This window comes from Zonotrichia leucophrys, chromosome 19 (genome assembly GCF_028769735.1).
Source record: "Zonotrichia leucophrys gambelii isolate GWCS_2022_RI chromosome 19, RI_Zleu_2.0, whole genome shotgun sequence".
In the NCBI taxonomy this organism is placed as follows: domain Eukaryota; kingdom Metazoa; phylum Chordata; class Aves; order Passeriformes; family Passerellidae; genus Zonotrichia; species Zonotrichia leucophrys.
Window position 1 is genome coordinate 8,748,034 of NC_088188.1, and position 13,011 is coordinate 8,761,044.

A 13,011-nucleotide genomic window follows, 5' to 3' on the forward strand; every position below is an offset into this window, starting at 1 on the left:
CCTTGGGTTAGGGTTTAGGGTTAGGGTTACACCTTGGGTTATGGTTTTGAAACCACAAAACTCCGAGCTCCAGGCACACCCCAGCTGCCAAAGGCATCCCAAGGGGAGCGCAGCTGGCGCCTGAGGGGAACCGGCAGGGAGAGAGCCCCATGTTTGCATCTTACTGTATTTTCCTTTAATTTTCTTTATTTTTCTTAATTATTTTTCTTTATTCTTCCTTACCTGCGAGATTTCAGGAGCAGGGATGGGTTTCTGGCCTCTACTGAGAGCTGTCTTCAGTTACTACAGCCAGCTTGAAATTCAATATTTAACCCTGCTTTAGGTAGTGGCACAGCAAGGTTTGAGTCCTCTATTAGAAGATCAATGTGGTTGAAAGCTACTAAATTATTTGTGAAACTGAATAATTGCTTGAAACTGATTAGTTACTCCTCAAAGGGCACCCTTGGCAGCAGACACCATAAAATTAACTTATTCCTGTTCTTTCCTCTGCCATACCCAGCCTGTTTCTCTTCCCATCAAACCCTAAAGCAGTTCAAGGATGGGTTCAGAAATCAGCCTTTCCCTCCCTAAGAGCACTAATTTAAATTTTTCTCCTTTCAGAGACATAATTTTTCGCAAAAACCCCCACAGTAACTTAATAAAAAATCATGTATCTTACCCCCTCAAATTATGCTGAAATATAACAATATAAATATAAATATTTAAAACTATATAATATACATAGACTGTATAATATATATAATATAGAAATATTAGACATAAGAAAAAATGTTATGTTTTTCACGGTTAGAGTGGTCAAAGGTTGTAAATTTCGGATCCTTGGGAATTTTCAGGATTCTGTCCTGAGCTGCAGTTTCGGGGTTTGGAATTGGGCAGTGCCCAGAAATCCCTTCTGACCCTGCCTGGACTGTAAAAACCTGAGGGAATTCACATTAAAGGGAAATGAATCAGGGTCAGGAGTCACTTCAACAAAATTAAAATAAATCTTTATTCAGGAATGCAAGGACAATGAAGAGGCTTGGATTATTTGCCTTTAAAACCCCCTCAGGAACGCAGCAGGAAAGTGGAACACGGCTCACAACATTCCTTAAAAATGCATCAGCCATAATCCCTTAAAGAAATCCCATCATAAAAAAAATCCCACCATAAATCCCTTTACAGCCAAGGTAAAGTGCCAACCTCAATGACCTTGAACTCTCCAATTTCAAGTGTTACCAACAGAATATTTATACAGAAACATGAACAACTTCCCTACAGTGGAACTCTGCTTCCAGAGAAATTCCTGTTCCTCAATAACCCAGGAGATTTTCCAGGATGTTTCTGAGTTTTCTCTCACACAGCTAATTTAACATTTCCTTGTTTGTTGAGTTCTACAATCCCCAGTTCTTCCAGGATTCGAATTCTTGAGTCAGTGGCTTTCATATTCATGTTTTTCATCTGTGAAAGACTCAGTGCTGCTCTGTAAGACAAAAACAATTTAGTAAAGCAGGGATCAAGCATCAGGTCTGGCAGAAAAAGGCTAAAAAGCAAACGATGGTTAATCAATGATTTTCGTAAATCTCAAATTTATTCAGATTACCATCAGCTTTTCTATGCCACTTCAAATCCCAGCAGTCATTTGTAAATCTCAGGGTTAAAAAGAGAGAATTCCTGAGTTTAAAACTTCCTTTTTTTTTGTAACATCAGCCTGTCAGAAACCCCCAGCACTCACCCAGAGAAGGGGATGGTGAGGGGAGGGCAGGGTTTGGTCTCAGGGCATTTTGAATTTACAATAAGCTTAACTAGCTGCTTTTATTTCATTTAAAAAGGATAAAATTCTTTGCAGTTTATAAAAACCTTTCCATGAATGGCTTTATTAAGCCTTACCTGTTGTTCTGTACAATGAAATGGTTAAATAACTCCTTGTAAAAAGTGTTCAGGTCTGCTAACTTGACAGTGCTTCTGATGCTCCTGGGCACGCTCAGAAATGCTTCCTTAGTCAGTGGGATGAACTGGGCTTCTAAAAATTGGAAACAGAAGATATTTGTTAAAAACAAAACAAAACAAAAAAAAAAAGAAATGGAAAAAATATTTGTTTCTTCAGAAATTGCACCAAAGATAGAAAGTGCTTCCATTGGTGTTTGATAATACCCCTAGGTGGGACTAAAGAAAGATTTCCCAGCAAGAGAAAGGAGAGAAAAAAACAATCACTGGATCTGGAACACTCAGTAAAAAATAATTGAATTTGAGATCTGGTGAGGACTGACAGATTTGGCCTGTCAGTGACCAGCTGCCTTTGCTTTTTGGGTTTGTTTGTGTGGTTTTTGTACAAACCAAAACCCAACTGTGAAAATTCCTTCCTGTAAGCAGGGATCAATGAGTTGAAAAGAAGAATTTCTGTGGTAAGATCAGTGCACCATTTCTTCCAGAGCTTAAACACAACAAGTTTTCCACTTCCATCCCAATGAAAGCAAGGAAAAACATCCCAGAAACGTGGCAACTATTCCTGGAATGCAACTCAGGGGTCAGGTCCTTCTAGAAAAGTCTAAATTCTTCACATAAAAGCAGCAGATACTGGTGCTTGAGTGAAAACACTGCAGTGTCACAGCCTCTATGAAATTAAATCAGTGAGAAGTTGATTTTTTGCAGCACTTACCTTCAGCTGAGCCAGGGTCTGTAGATCCTGGGGAGGATGGCTAAAAATAAACAATAATGTCAGTATTTCTTAGTGCTTTGCCCAAAAAATCTTTTTTTCACACTTTCATTTCTGCATGAAATTTACATTAATTACATTTTGCCGTTGGATCTTGCAGCCACTGAGGTCAACAGCAAAACCTTAGGGATTAAACAGAGTTTAAAATGAAGTTTAAAATGGACACAGAAAGATTAATGTGTGGGTCAGATGAGCCTGTGCAGCTTTCCAGCACATGATTTGGAATTAGTGAGGGACATAAATAAATAATAAATAAATGGAGAGCATTTCTCAAGGCAGGAGCAGATTTTTGCAATGGGCAGGCCCCATGCAAACCAAGTGTGGCAATAAAGGGACACAAAGTGTGATGTAGGAAAATTCAATCAGAAAAAACACCCTCTGTTAACCTGCTTTAATATTTTTAATTTTTTTTTAGTATTTTTAATATTTTTAATATGAGACCCAGAGCAGATATTTGCAGATAATTATATTGGATAATTACACATCGAGCTATGGGAGAATATCTGACTTTTTAAATAAATATTCATTTAGATCTAAGTTTTACTGCATGACAGTTAGAATAGATTGTTACTCATATTTACAGTTAGAATAGATTGTTACTCATCTCCCAAAATTTGTTTAATGTTTCGCAGGAAATTAAATTTCTCCCCACATTGGTTTGAATCAATGGCATCCCTCACTCCCACCCAAATGTTGCTTTATCAAGAAGATCAACCAAGTGCATTCCCAAGAAACACAAACATATCCCAATTAAAAAATAACAGGAACAAAATCTTCCATCAAAGCTGATTTCTCCTTTGTGGACCATCTAATTGGAACAATTAAAAAAAGCTTAATCAGTATAGAATAAAAATGAAAAGGTTTGTTAAGGAATTTAATCCAATTTCTGAAAAATCCCAAAATCAGTCCTTTCTGCACTCGGGGTTAAAAGTTTCTGGAATTCTGACATCCCATGCCCACAATTACCTCTTGCACTGAAAATTCCATTTCTTTCCCCGTTTTCAGGCTTAACTGCTGGGCTGCAGTCTGTTCTTGTGCTGACAGAGGGGAGTTCTGGGAAAACAAGGAAAAGCAAACACAGGGAATTGTGATCCTTCAGTTCCTGATATTTACAGAGGGACTCAATGTTTGTGAAACTCACAGTGAACTCCTCATTTCCTTCCTCTGAAAACCAAATGTACAAAAGTGGTGCTGAAAAATCAACCATCATCTTCCTCCAGCCCCAATACTATAAATTATATATATTTTACTATATAAATTAGTCAAGCAAAAGAAATTTTTCAAATAAAAAAAAGGTATTTCATTTAAAGATTTTTATGTCTCCAGAAGTTTTGATCCATCTCTGGTTTAGGAAATATAAAAAGTGCAAGAAAATCTTTATCTTAGGAAATATAAAAAGTGAAAGAAAATCTTTATCTTAGGAAATATAAAAAGTACAAGAAAATCTTTACCTAAAGCTCCACATATAACTTTAAAAAAAAGGGTCTTCCACTTTGAGGAAATCCAAGTATAAAATTATTCTGGGCAGAATATCCTCAAAGCACAGTAAGATATGATCTATTTTCCATTCTGTGATATAGAACCACTCTTTTAAATCATGTTACAGCCCATTTTGTCTATCAAAAGTTACTGATAACTGTTGACAGATTAATAAATCTGTCTAAATGTCCAGGCATTAGAATATTGATCTAAATCACCTCATTTGTAAAGGGTCAAAATTAATATTTTCACCTCTTCAATAATGAAGCAGTGGCTGAAGACCACTTAAGAAAATGTTGTTTGTTGCTGAGTTTTTTACCAATTTAAACATTATCTTAGGAAAAACAGCTTTGGAATAACAGCACTCCCAGGGGGTTTGTTACAATGGTTTAACTTTCTCCCTTTAGACACTGAAAATACATTTATCATTTAAAAGTTTTTAGCCTTTTAAACCTGGTTTCACTTTGTATTTTCTTTAAGGTGTCAGTGTGGCCCTGAGGAGTGCACAGAGGTGTCAGTTCCTATGAAATGACCCAAATTGTGTCACTCTATGGACACTCCTCAGCTCCAAATCTGAACAGCAATAATTTTACTAATTTTAACTCCAAAACCAGCTCCAATCCTGCCAGCATTCCTGCTGGGAAATGTCTCCTGATCTTCTAAAATAAAAACAATAATTTCCAGCAGCACACAAAGGTTACAAAGTTGGTGCTCGCTGCCAGCAGTGAAAAGAAAGCGATTGAAATGAAAATTTTAATTTTAATGAAATTTAAAAACCACCACCTCCAGCTGGGTTTGCTGCTGCAGCGCCTGCACCATCTCCATGGTTTTCTGCAGGGCAGCTCGGATGCTGTCCATGGATTCCTTCTGCTCCAGGGAAATCTCCTCCATCTGGGCACACAGGGATTGGTACCTGGATTTCAGCACGGGCAGCTCCTTCAGGAGGGCAGCTGGGTCCTCCTGCGTGAGCAGAACACTTAAATTACACAAAATGGTAAAATTCCTGTGGCCACACATCGATTCAGAGCGCAGGTGTTGGATATTTAACACGAAATAATCCTTTACAGTGAAAATGTGTCCGGTTTTTGGCTGTTTGGAGGGCCTGGAAAGGCCCGGGGTGGCCTTGGGGCAGCCGCGTATCAAAGGAACAGAAGAGGCTTCAGTTCTTTTCTCGGTCTCGGTGTTTATTAATTGTTTATCTAAAAGATTTTCTCTCGGCCCGACAGAGCTCTGCTCAGCAGCCAGCCATGAGCACACTGTGCTGCCCTCCGGGCGGTCACCTATCTTTATACCCAAAGTTACGTGTACAATATTTATCATTTTTCCCCAATACCTTTCACCCTTATTGCCCAGTGCACTTTTAGTAATGACCAATCCCAAAGTGCCACCATCACCACAGAAGATGGAGGAGAAGAAGAAGAAGAAGAAGGACAGGACACGCCCCAATTCCTCCATCTTACTTCTCTAAACCCCCCTGTACAGAAATCCTAAACCCTGTGTTTCACTCTCTAATTAACTCATCCCTTCACCATTCACCCCGGTGAAACCCTCCTATCCTCATACAGGTGTCGTCTCCTGTGTAGGATCAAAGTCCAGCCACCAGACACTTCTGGAACATTCCAGGACTCCCGAGCCCCCCAAGGGTGCTCTCGGTGGCACCTCAGTCCTGAGGTGCTGAGATCCCACAAAAATGTACATATTTATAAAATCCTTTCTGTGATGTCATTTATTGTTCTCCTCTCATCTCTCCCCCCAAATCTGAATTTATTCACTGCTTGGTGGCAGTGAAGTTTCTCTTGGTTTTCACAGCAAGGGTGAGTTTTAGCTCAGACTGGAATCTGTAACCTGAATTTAGCTCTGATTGCTCAGAGCACAACGTGGGAGGATTTCACTGGCCCAAGGAACCAAAGGAATTTGGTTGGAATTCATATCAGGCCACTTATCTTGATAGATGATGCAGGAAATAAATAAATAAATAAATAAATACAGTTAATAATAATAATAATAGTAATAATAGTAATAGTAGTAATAATAATAATAATATAAAAATTTATTTATTATAAAAATTATTATTATTATTACTATTATTACTATTATTATATTATATTATTATAATAATAATTATATTATATTTATAATATAATTAATATATTATAATATAACCCTAACCCTAACTCTATAATATATTAGGGTATAATATAATATAATATAATACAATATAATATAATATAATATAATATAATATAATATAATATAATATAATATAATATAATATAATATAATAATATATTATTATATATATTAATATATTATTAATAATAATTAATAATAATAATATTGATTGATATTATACTATTAATTAATATTAATATTATTAAATATTATATTATATAATATTAATAAATAATATATTATTATGATAATAATATAGAAATTATTTATTATAAAGATTATTATTATTATTATTATTATTATTATTATTATTATTATTATTATTATTATTATTATTATTATAGCCTGCCAATAACAATATTAATGGTAATAAAACCAGTAATAATAAATAATAATAAATAAATAAAATGACAATAACAACAATACCAATAATGATACTACTACTACTATTGCTATTAGTCCTGACAAGTGAATTAAAGAATAGCCAATTATATTTCAGGTTTAAAGAAAAAAAAAATACCCATTTATGCCCAACTTCATGCAATAAAATGGAATTTCATCTGGAAATACCTCTGCTGGTGTATCCTCAGGAAGATTTTTCATGATTTCAAACTCCACTCTGCGCTGAATGTAATCCAGATCAGATTCTGCTTTCTGGAACTAAAATATTTAAGGTCAGGCCCAGTTTATTAAAAGCCAAAAACTGCAGACAAACCCCAAGCTGTGCTTCAGGAAAAGCAGGAGGCCTCACTTGGAAAAGCTAAAAGTTTTCCAATGGAATTTTATTCAAATATAAATATAAAATTTTATTCAAATATTCAATTTTATTCACTTTGAAAAGCTAAAAGTTTTCCAATTGAATTTTATTCAAATATAAATATAAAATTTTATTCAAATATTCAATTTTATTCACTTTGAAAAGCTAAAAGTTTTCCAATGGAATTTTATTCAAATATAAAGGGGTTCTGTTAGCAAAACTACAACACCCAGGTTATTTACACAGAGTTAATTCAGGATCCAAGAGATTTTATTAACACTCATATGAGGGATGTGTTCTTTCAGATGCTTTTAATGTCCACAATACACTTTATTATTACAATTTATTATTCCCTAATAAACCAGCCCATAAAATGGATGGCATCACTTTTCTTTCCTTGGGATAAAGAAGCCACCAGAGAATTTTCTAATTGCCTTGGAAAACACTCTGCTGATAGCATTGCCACTTAATTAATTTCAGTCTGCAATTTTAATATCTGTTAAAGACTTCCACTTTCAGGAAAGGCAGTTTCCCCTTTATTAACTCATTAACTCTGACACAATAATTCAGTGATTGCACTGAAGAGACAATGATGAAAGCAAATTAAAAATGGTTCTGACTCCCTTAAGTTGCTTTTCACTGTTTATTTTGAGATTAACCCCAAAGTGACCATTCCAATTTTATTTTTTTTAAGGATCAAAGCAAGGCTGTATTTGTTATAAAAAATAAATATCCAGTCTGTGGTCAGGCTGGGATTCCAATATTTATGTTGGAATATATTTATTTTTCACATAAATAAATAAATATATTTATTTTTCACATTAGCCTGTGAAAAATACAGGTATTTTATGATTGTAAGTATTAAAATGAATATTATATGTGTTGTGTTAGACAGTAATGCTGTATTAATTCTCTTAAGTACTGTGTTAAATACAGTTTTAGGTTATAAAAAATGTGAAAATAGAAACTGTGCCATGTAGGATAATTTATTTAAAGAAAGGACTCACATAGCAGCCACAGGACACCTGAATCTTTCAGAGAAAAAGAATTTATTGCTCCATTATCAGGAGAAATTAAATTGTTCATGGTTTGCAGGTGCTGTTGGGATTCAGAGGAAGAAGTTGATGGTGACCAGGCAGAATCCTGTGTTTAAATGGAATTTAAGCATCATGGATGAGCTGTTTGTTTTTAAGGGTTAATTCTCTGTTAATTAACAGAGAATTTTTTTTCTGGCTTGTGCTGCCCACAAAAGGTACCCAGACACCCAAAACTCTTTGTATTTATTGTCTTTGTATTTATTGTATTTATTGTATTTATTTATTTATTTATTATTAATATTGTCTCATATTGTCCTCATTCAAATTGTCCAAATTATAATTACTCTGATTGCATTGCTATTTTTCTAACCATTCGATTACTATTAATTTTTATAAATGTATTTAAAAATTTTATAATAATTTTATAAATTTTTAAAATTTAAAAAACAAGCGATTATGGAGTTTTTCACAAATTATAATTACTCTGATTGCATTGCTATTTTTATAACCATTCGATAACTATTAATTTTTATAAATGTATTTAAAAATTTTATAATAATTTTATAAATTTTTAAAATTTAAAAACAAGCGATTATGGAGTTTTTCACAAATTATAATTACTCTGATTGCATTACTATTTTTATAACCATTCGATTACTATTAATTTTTATAAATTTATTTTTAAAATTTATAATAATTTTATAAATTTTTAAAATTTAAAAACAAGCGATTATGGAGTTTTTCACAAATTATAATTACTCTGATTGCATTGCTATTTTTATAACCATTCGATTACTATTAATTTTTATAAATGTATTTAAAAAATTTATAATAATTTTATAAATTTTTAAAATTTAAAAACAAGCGATTATGGAGTTTTTCACAAATTATAATTACTCTGATTGCATTGCTATTTTTATAACCATTCGATTACTATTAATTTTTATAAATGTATTTAAAAAATTTATAATAATTTTATAAATTTTTAAAATTTAAAAAACAAGCGATTATGGAGTTTTTCACAAATTATAATTACTCTGATTGCATTACTATTTTTATAACCATTCGATTACTATTATAAATGTATTTAAAAATTTTATAATAATTTTATAAATTTTTAAAATTTAAAAACAAGCGATTATGGAGTTTTTCACAAGCCTTAAGGAATGGCCACGGATGCCTTTGGGAGGGTGAGATCTGCAATAAAATCTCCTTTTTCTGAGGGTGATGGATGATGCTCCACACACCTCCAGCACATTTCCAATAACAGCTGATGAAAAGGAAAATAAATCCAGTGAAAAGCTGGAGCATCCATAAATCAAGGGGAAAGTTTTCACCATAATTCATAATTTTCCCAGCAAAACTTCTGCCCCAGAAAGCAGCCAGGATAAAACCCAAAAATAAATAAATAAAATATTTTTTCAGCACACTGAGAAAGAGTTTTTAAAGAGCTCACAAGGGATTTCTTCCCTGACTGCTCAATGGTTTCTGTTCTCCTCCACTAAGAAATATTTCAAGGTTTTCCTTTCCATGGCAGGCGCCCCAAAAAGAACATTTTTTGCTTTTTTCTCTTCTGCTGATTTTTTTCCTTTTTTTTTTTTTTTTGCTTTTCTGGAGAAAAGCAAAAAATCAAATCCATTTCATCATTTGAACTGCTTTCAAAATGACCCATCAAATGTTCAATACTGATAATTTGACATTTCCATAAGGAGCCAACTTACACACTGTGGTTCAGGATATTAAAAACTGGATGTGAAGCTAAATGTGGCCAGAATTTTGTGAGGAGAGTTTATTGTGACTGCTTTTATTTTTGTAAATATTTATTTCTTGCTGCATTTCACCTGCAAAAATCCCCCCTGAATATTCTAGCTCAGGAGCATTTGTAAAATGATTATTTCACAATAAACCACGCAGAAAATGCAGGTTTGAGGTGTAAATGTGTCATTTACTCACAGGTTTGGAAGGCAATGTTAGGAAGTGCAGAGGGCTCTGCTCTCAGATGCTTTGACAATACTATTGCACTGCTCTCTGTATAGCACAGTAGTGCAATAAAGTCAGAGCACTCGTTAGCAGCAACAATTCTGGGCACCAATCAACCACACACTCACCAAAAAAAGGGAATAAAAACCACATCAACTCAGCCAGAGGATTCTGTGGATGGTGAAGAGCTGCGTGAGGTTAAAGCTCACCGAATCCTAACACACAAAAACTCACATTATTATTATTATTTTTATTATTCAGAATTTGCCATTCCACTGATCATGAGAGGGGGAAAAAAACCCAACCACCCAACAGATCGGCCAGAAATTTGATTTTAAACTATGTGGTGCTTTCTAAACTGGAAATTCCATTTCCAAGTGTATTTATGGCTTGGATTTGCCTCCCAGCAAGCTGAGATTCCAACCTGCCATCAGCCAGATGTTGATAAACTGCATTACAGGGAGTATCTGCTAGACAGCAGAATTTATTCTTTATAATTTCCAGTGTGAATCACAGTAAAATGCACTTAAAAACTCCATTAAATGCACTTAAAAACTCCATTAAATACACTTAAAAACTCCATTAAATGCACTTAAACACTCCTTGCCCAGCTCTGGGGATGGCCTTTACCATGGGGAGTGAGAACACCACCACAAGGAAGGGGTGTTCCAGAAATCTCAGGGATTTTTGGGATTTTTAACACATATTGAGAGCTGGAGGACTCTCAGGCTTGGGAGCTGCTGAGATATTTTAAAAAATACCAAAGTAAACTGGGGATGGAGTGGAGAAAGGGGATTTTTGGGGATGTACACACAGCTGAGTGACCTGGGCCATTTCTAAGACAGGGATTATGGCATTTGTCATTAAATGGCAAATGTTCCTCCTTAAAAAATAATAAATAAAAATAAACCAGTGGCAATCTCATTTTGGGGTCTCAGACACATTTTGGGCTTGTATATTGTTAAAAACAATACAGAATAATGCAGATTGTATTGCTGGCCAATGCCCTTTTAACATTGCACTGCTTTTTGTGCATCATCACCAGTAGTACAACATAAAAAGGGCACTGGACAGACACCACTCAGGGCAGAGGAGGTGCAGGATGCCAAAAAACAGAAATAAAAATGAACTGAACTGCTCTGAATGAAGCACTGCCAGCTCTGTGATCTGTTCCATAATTAATCTAACACTGACGATGCTCCTGTCACAAATAACCATTGATTACCTGGTTGGTTTTATTATTTTCCTACCCATTTTTCTCTTCAAGCTCCCACTAGTTACTTTATCCCTGCTTCCAAAAGGAAGCTTTCCATGAAATTCGTGTCAAAAGCTCGAGGGAAATAAGAAGTGTTATTTTATCACACTTGTGTGGAGAGAGCTGACTTCACAGGAAATCCAGGACGGGGAAACCAACAAAGCAGAAGGGAAAGGAGGAGACACAAAGCTGTGAGATGGGAGATTATTCTAAATTCCAGAATAAAAGCCCTTGTTAGCTTAAAGAGGGCAAAAACACCTCTCTGTTCACACGTCCTAAAATGAAAATTACTTGAAAGCATGACTTTCAATAAACCATGACAATAAATAAATTCGATAATTAAGCATCTAACCCAAGTATCTTTAAACATATTTCTAAATTAAACTAGGCTTTAGAAAAAATACAGAGTACTACATATGTGGGCAAAAATGGCAAAAAGACTCTGTAGTAGGAAGATGAAGGTTTGAGGGACGGCACGAGGAACTCGGCTGGTTGGACACCGCTCCCCAGAGCCCTCACGCGTGAGGTAAAAAATGAAGCTCTCATTTGGAAAAGGAGAAAAAGAAGGAAAAAACCTCATTTTTTCCACTTTTCCAAGAGTGGGGCTGGCAGAGAGGCCGTCATTCCCTGAGGGGCAGCCCCGTGGAACGGAGAGAAAAGCGGGGAAAACTCCGCGATTTTGGAGCTCGGCCCCTGAGGGCTGAGGGGCCATCGCCCCGCTCCCCCCGCGCGCCCGCGCCAATGGACCAGCCCAGCCCGCCTCTCCTCCCCTCCGTAACCACAATGGTCCAGCCCAGGTGAGCGCTCCACCCTCACCCCCCTCTGGGAAAAAAATGGACTAGTCCGGGAGCTCCGCTCTGCCCCGCGCCCCCCCTCCCGCCGCGGGCACATGGAGCGGCCCGGCCCGGCCGCGTCCCCCCGCGAGGCGGGCAATGAGCGCGCCCACCCCCCCCGCCCCCCCAGGTGCGCGGGAAATGGCCGCGCCCTGCCCCGCGCTGAGGGGTGAATGGAGCGGCGCAAGCCCCGCCCCTCGATGAGCGGGGGGGGGGGCGGAATGGACCGGCCCGGCCGAACCCGCCTGACCCGGACGCGGCCGGCGGGCGCCCCGTCGAGGGCGGCGCGGGCCGCGCTCAGGGCCCGGATGGGGAACGCGGGCGCGGCTGAGGGGCCGCTCTTCCGTCGCGCCGCGCCCGCGCGCCCGCTTCTCCCTCCCTTCCTCCCTCCCTTCCGCGGCGGCCCCGCGCCCTCCGAGGCGTCGCCGCTGCCGGCCCGCGGCGCGGCCGCCCCTCAGCGCGGCCGCCGCCCGCCCTCACCAGGGTCTCGAGCCTGGTAACCGCCGTCTCCATGTTGAATAGTTGACATTCCTCAGGCGGCGGCGGGGAGATCCCCACCCCCCGCGCCGCGGCACGGGAGAGTCGGCGGCGCCCATTGGCCAGCTGTCACTCGCCGCGCGCCTCCCATTGGCTGGCGGCTCGCGGGGCGCGCTCGCCATTGGCCAGCGGAGAATGTAAACCCGCTCCGAGGTACGGCCGAGCCCATTGGCCCGGAGTGGGCTCCGGCCGTGATTGGCCGGGGCGGGGCGCGCGGCGCTGGCGGGAAGCGGTGCGGGCCGGTCCGCTGCGGCCCTGAAGGGGCGGCG

General features: G+C 37.9%; 1 protein-coding gene across 2 annotated transcripts; it reads right to left on the bottom strand.

Moving 5' to 3' along the window:
- Positions 1 to 960: 960 nt before the first annotated feature.
- On the bottom strand, positions 961 to 12,826 carry SKA2 (spindle and kinetochore associated complex subunit 2). 2 transcript variants are annotated; one of them, XM_064729474.1, is made up of 7 exons: positions 12,686 to 12,826; positions 6,914 to 7,003; positions 4,955 to 5,131; positions 3,659 to 3,745; positions 2,636 to 2,675; positions 1,867 to 1,999; positions 961 to 1,459 (listed from the first exon to the last, which is right to left on the bottom strand). In XM_064729474.1, exons 1-7 carry the CDS (start codon positions 12,716 to 12,718, stop codon positions 1,333 to 1,335), a joined length of 687 nt encoding a protein of 228 aa, XP_064585544.1. In that variant the 5' UTR covers positions 12,719 to 12,826; the 3' UTR covers positions 961 to 1,332. The 2 variants fall into 2 exon arrangements, with proteins under 2 accessions (XP_064585544.1, XP_064585545.1); XM_064729475.1 differs by lacking the exon at positions 6,914 to 7,003 and having other exon boundaries at positions 12,686 to 12,768.
- Between the last annotated feature and the right edge of the window lie 185 nt (positions 12,827 to 13,011).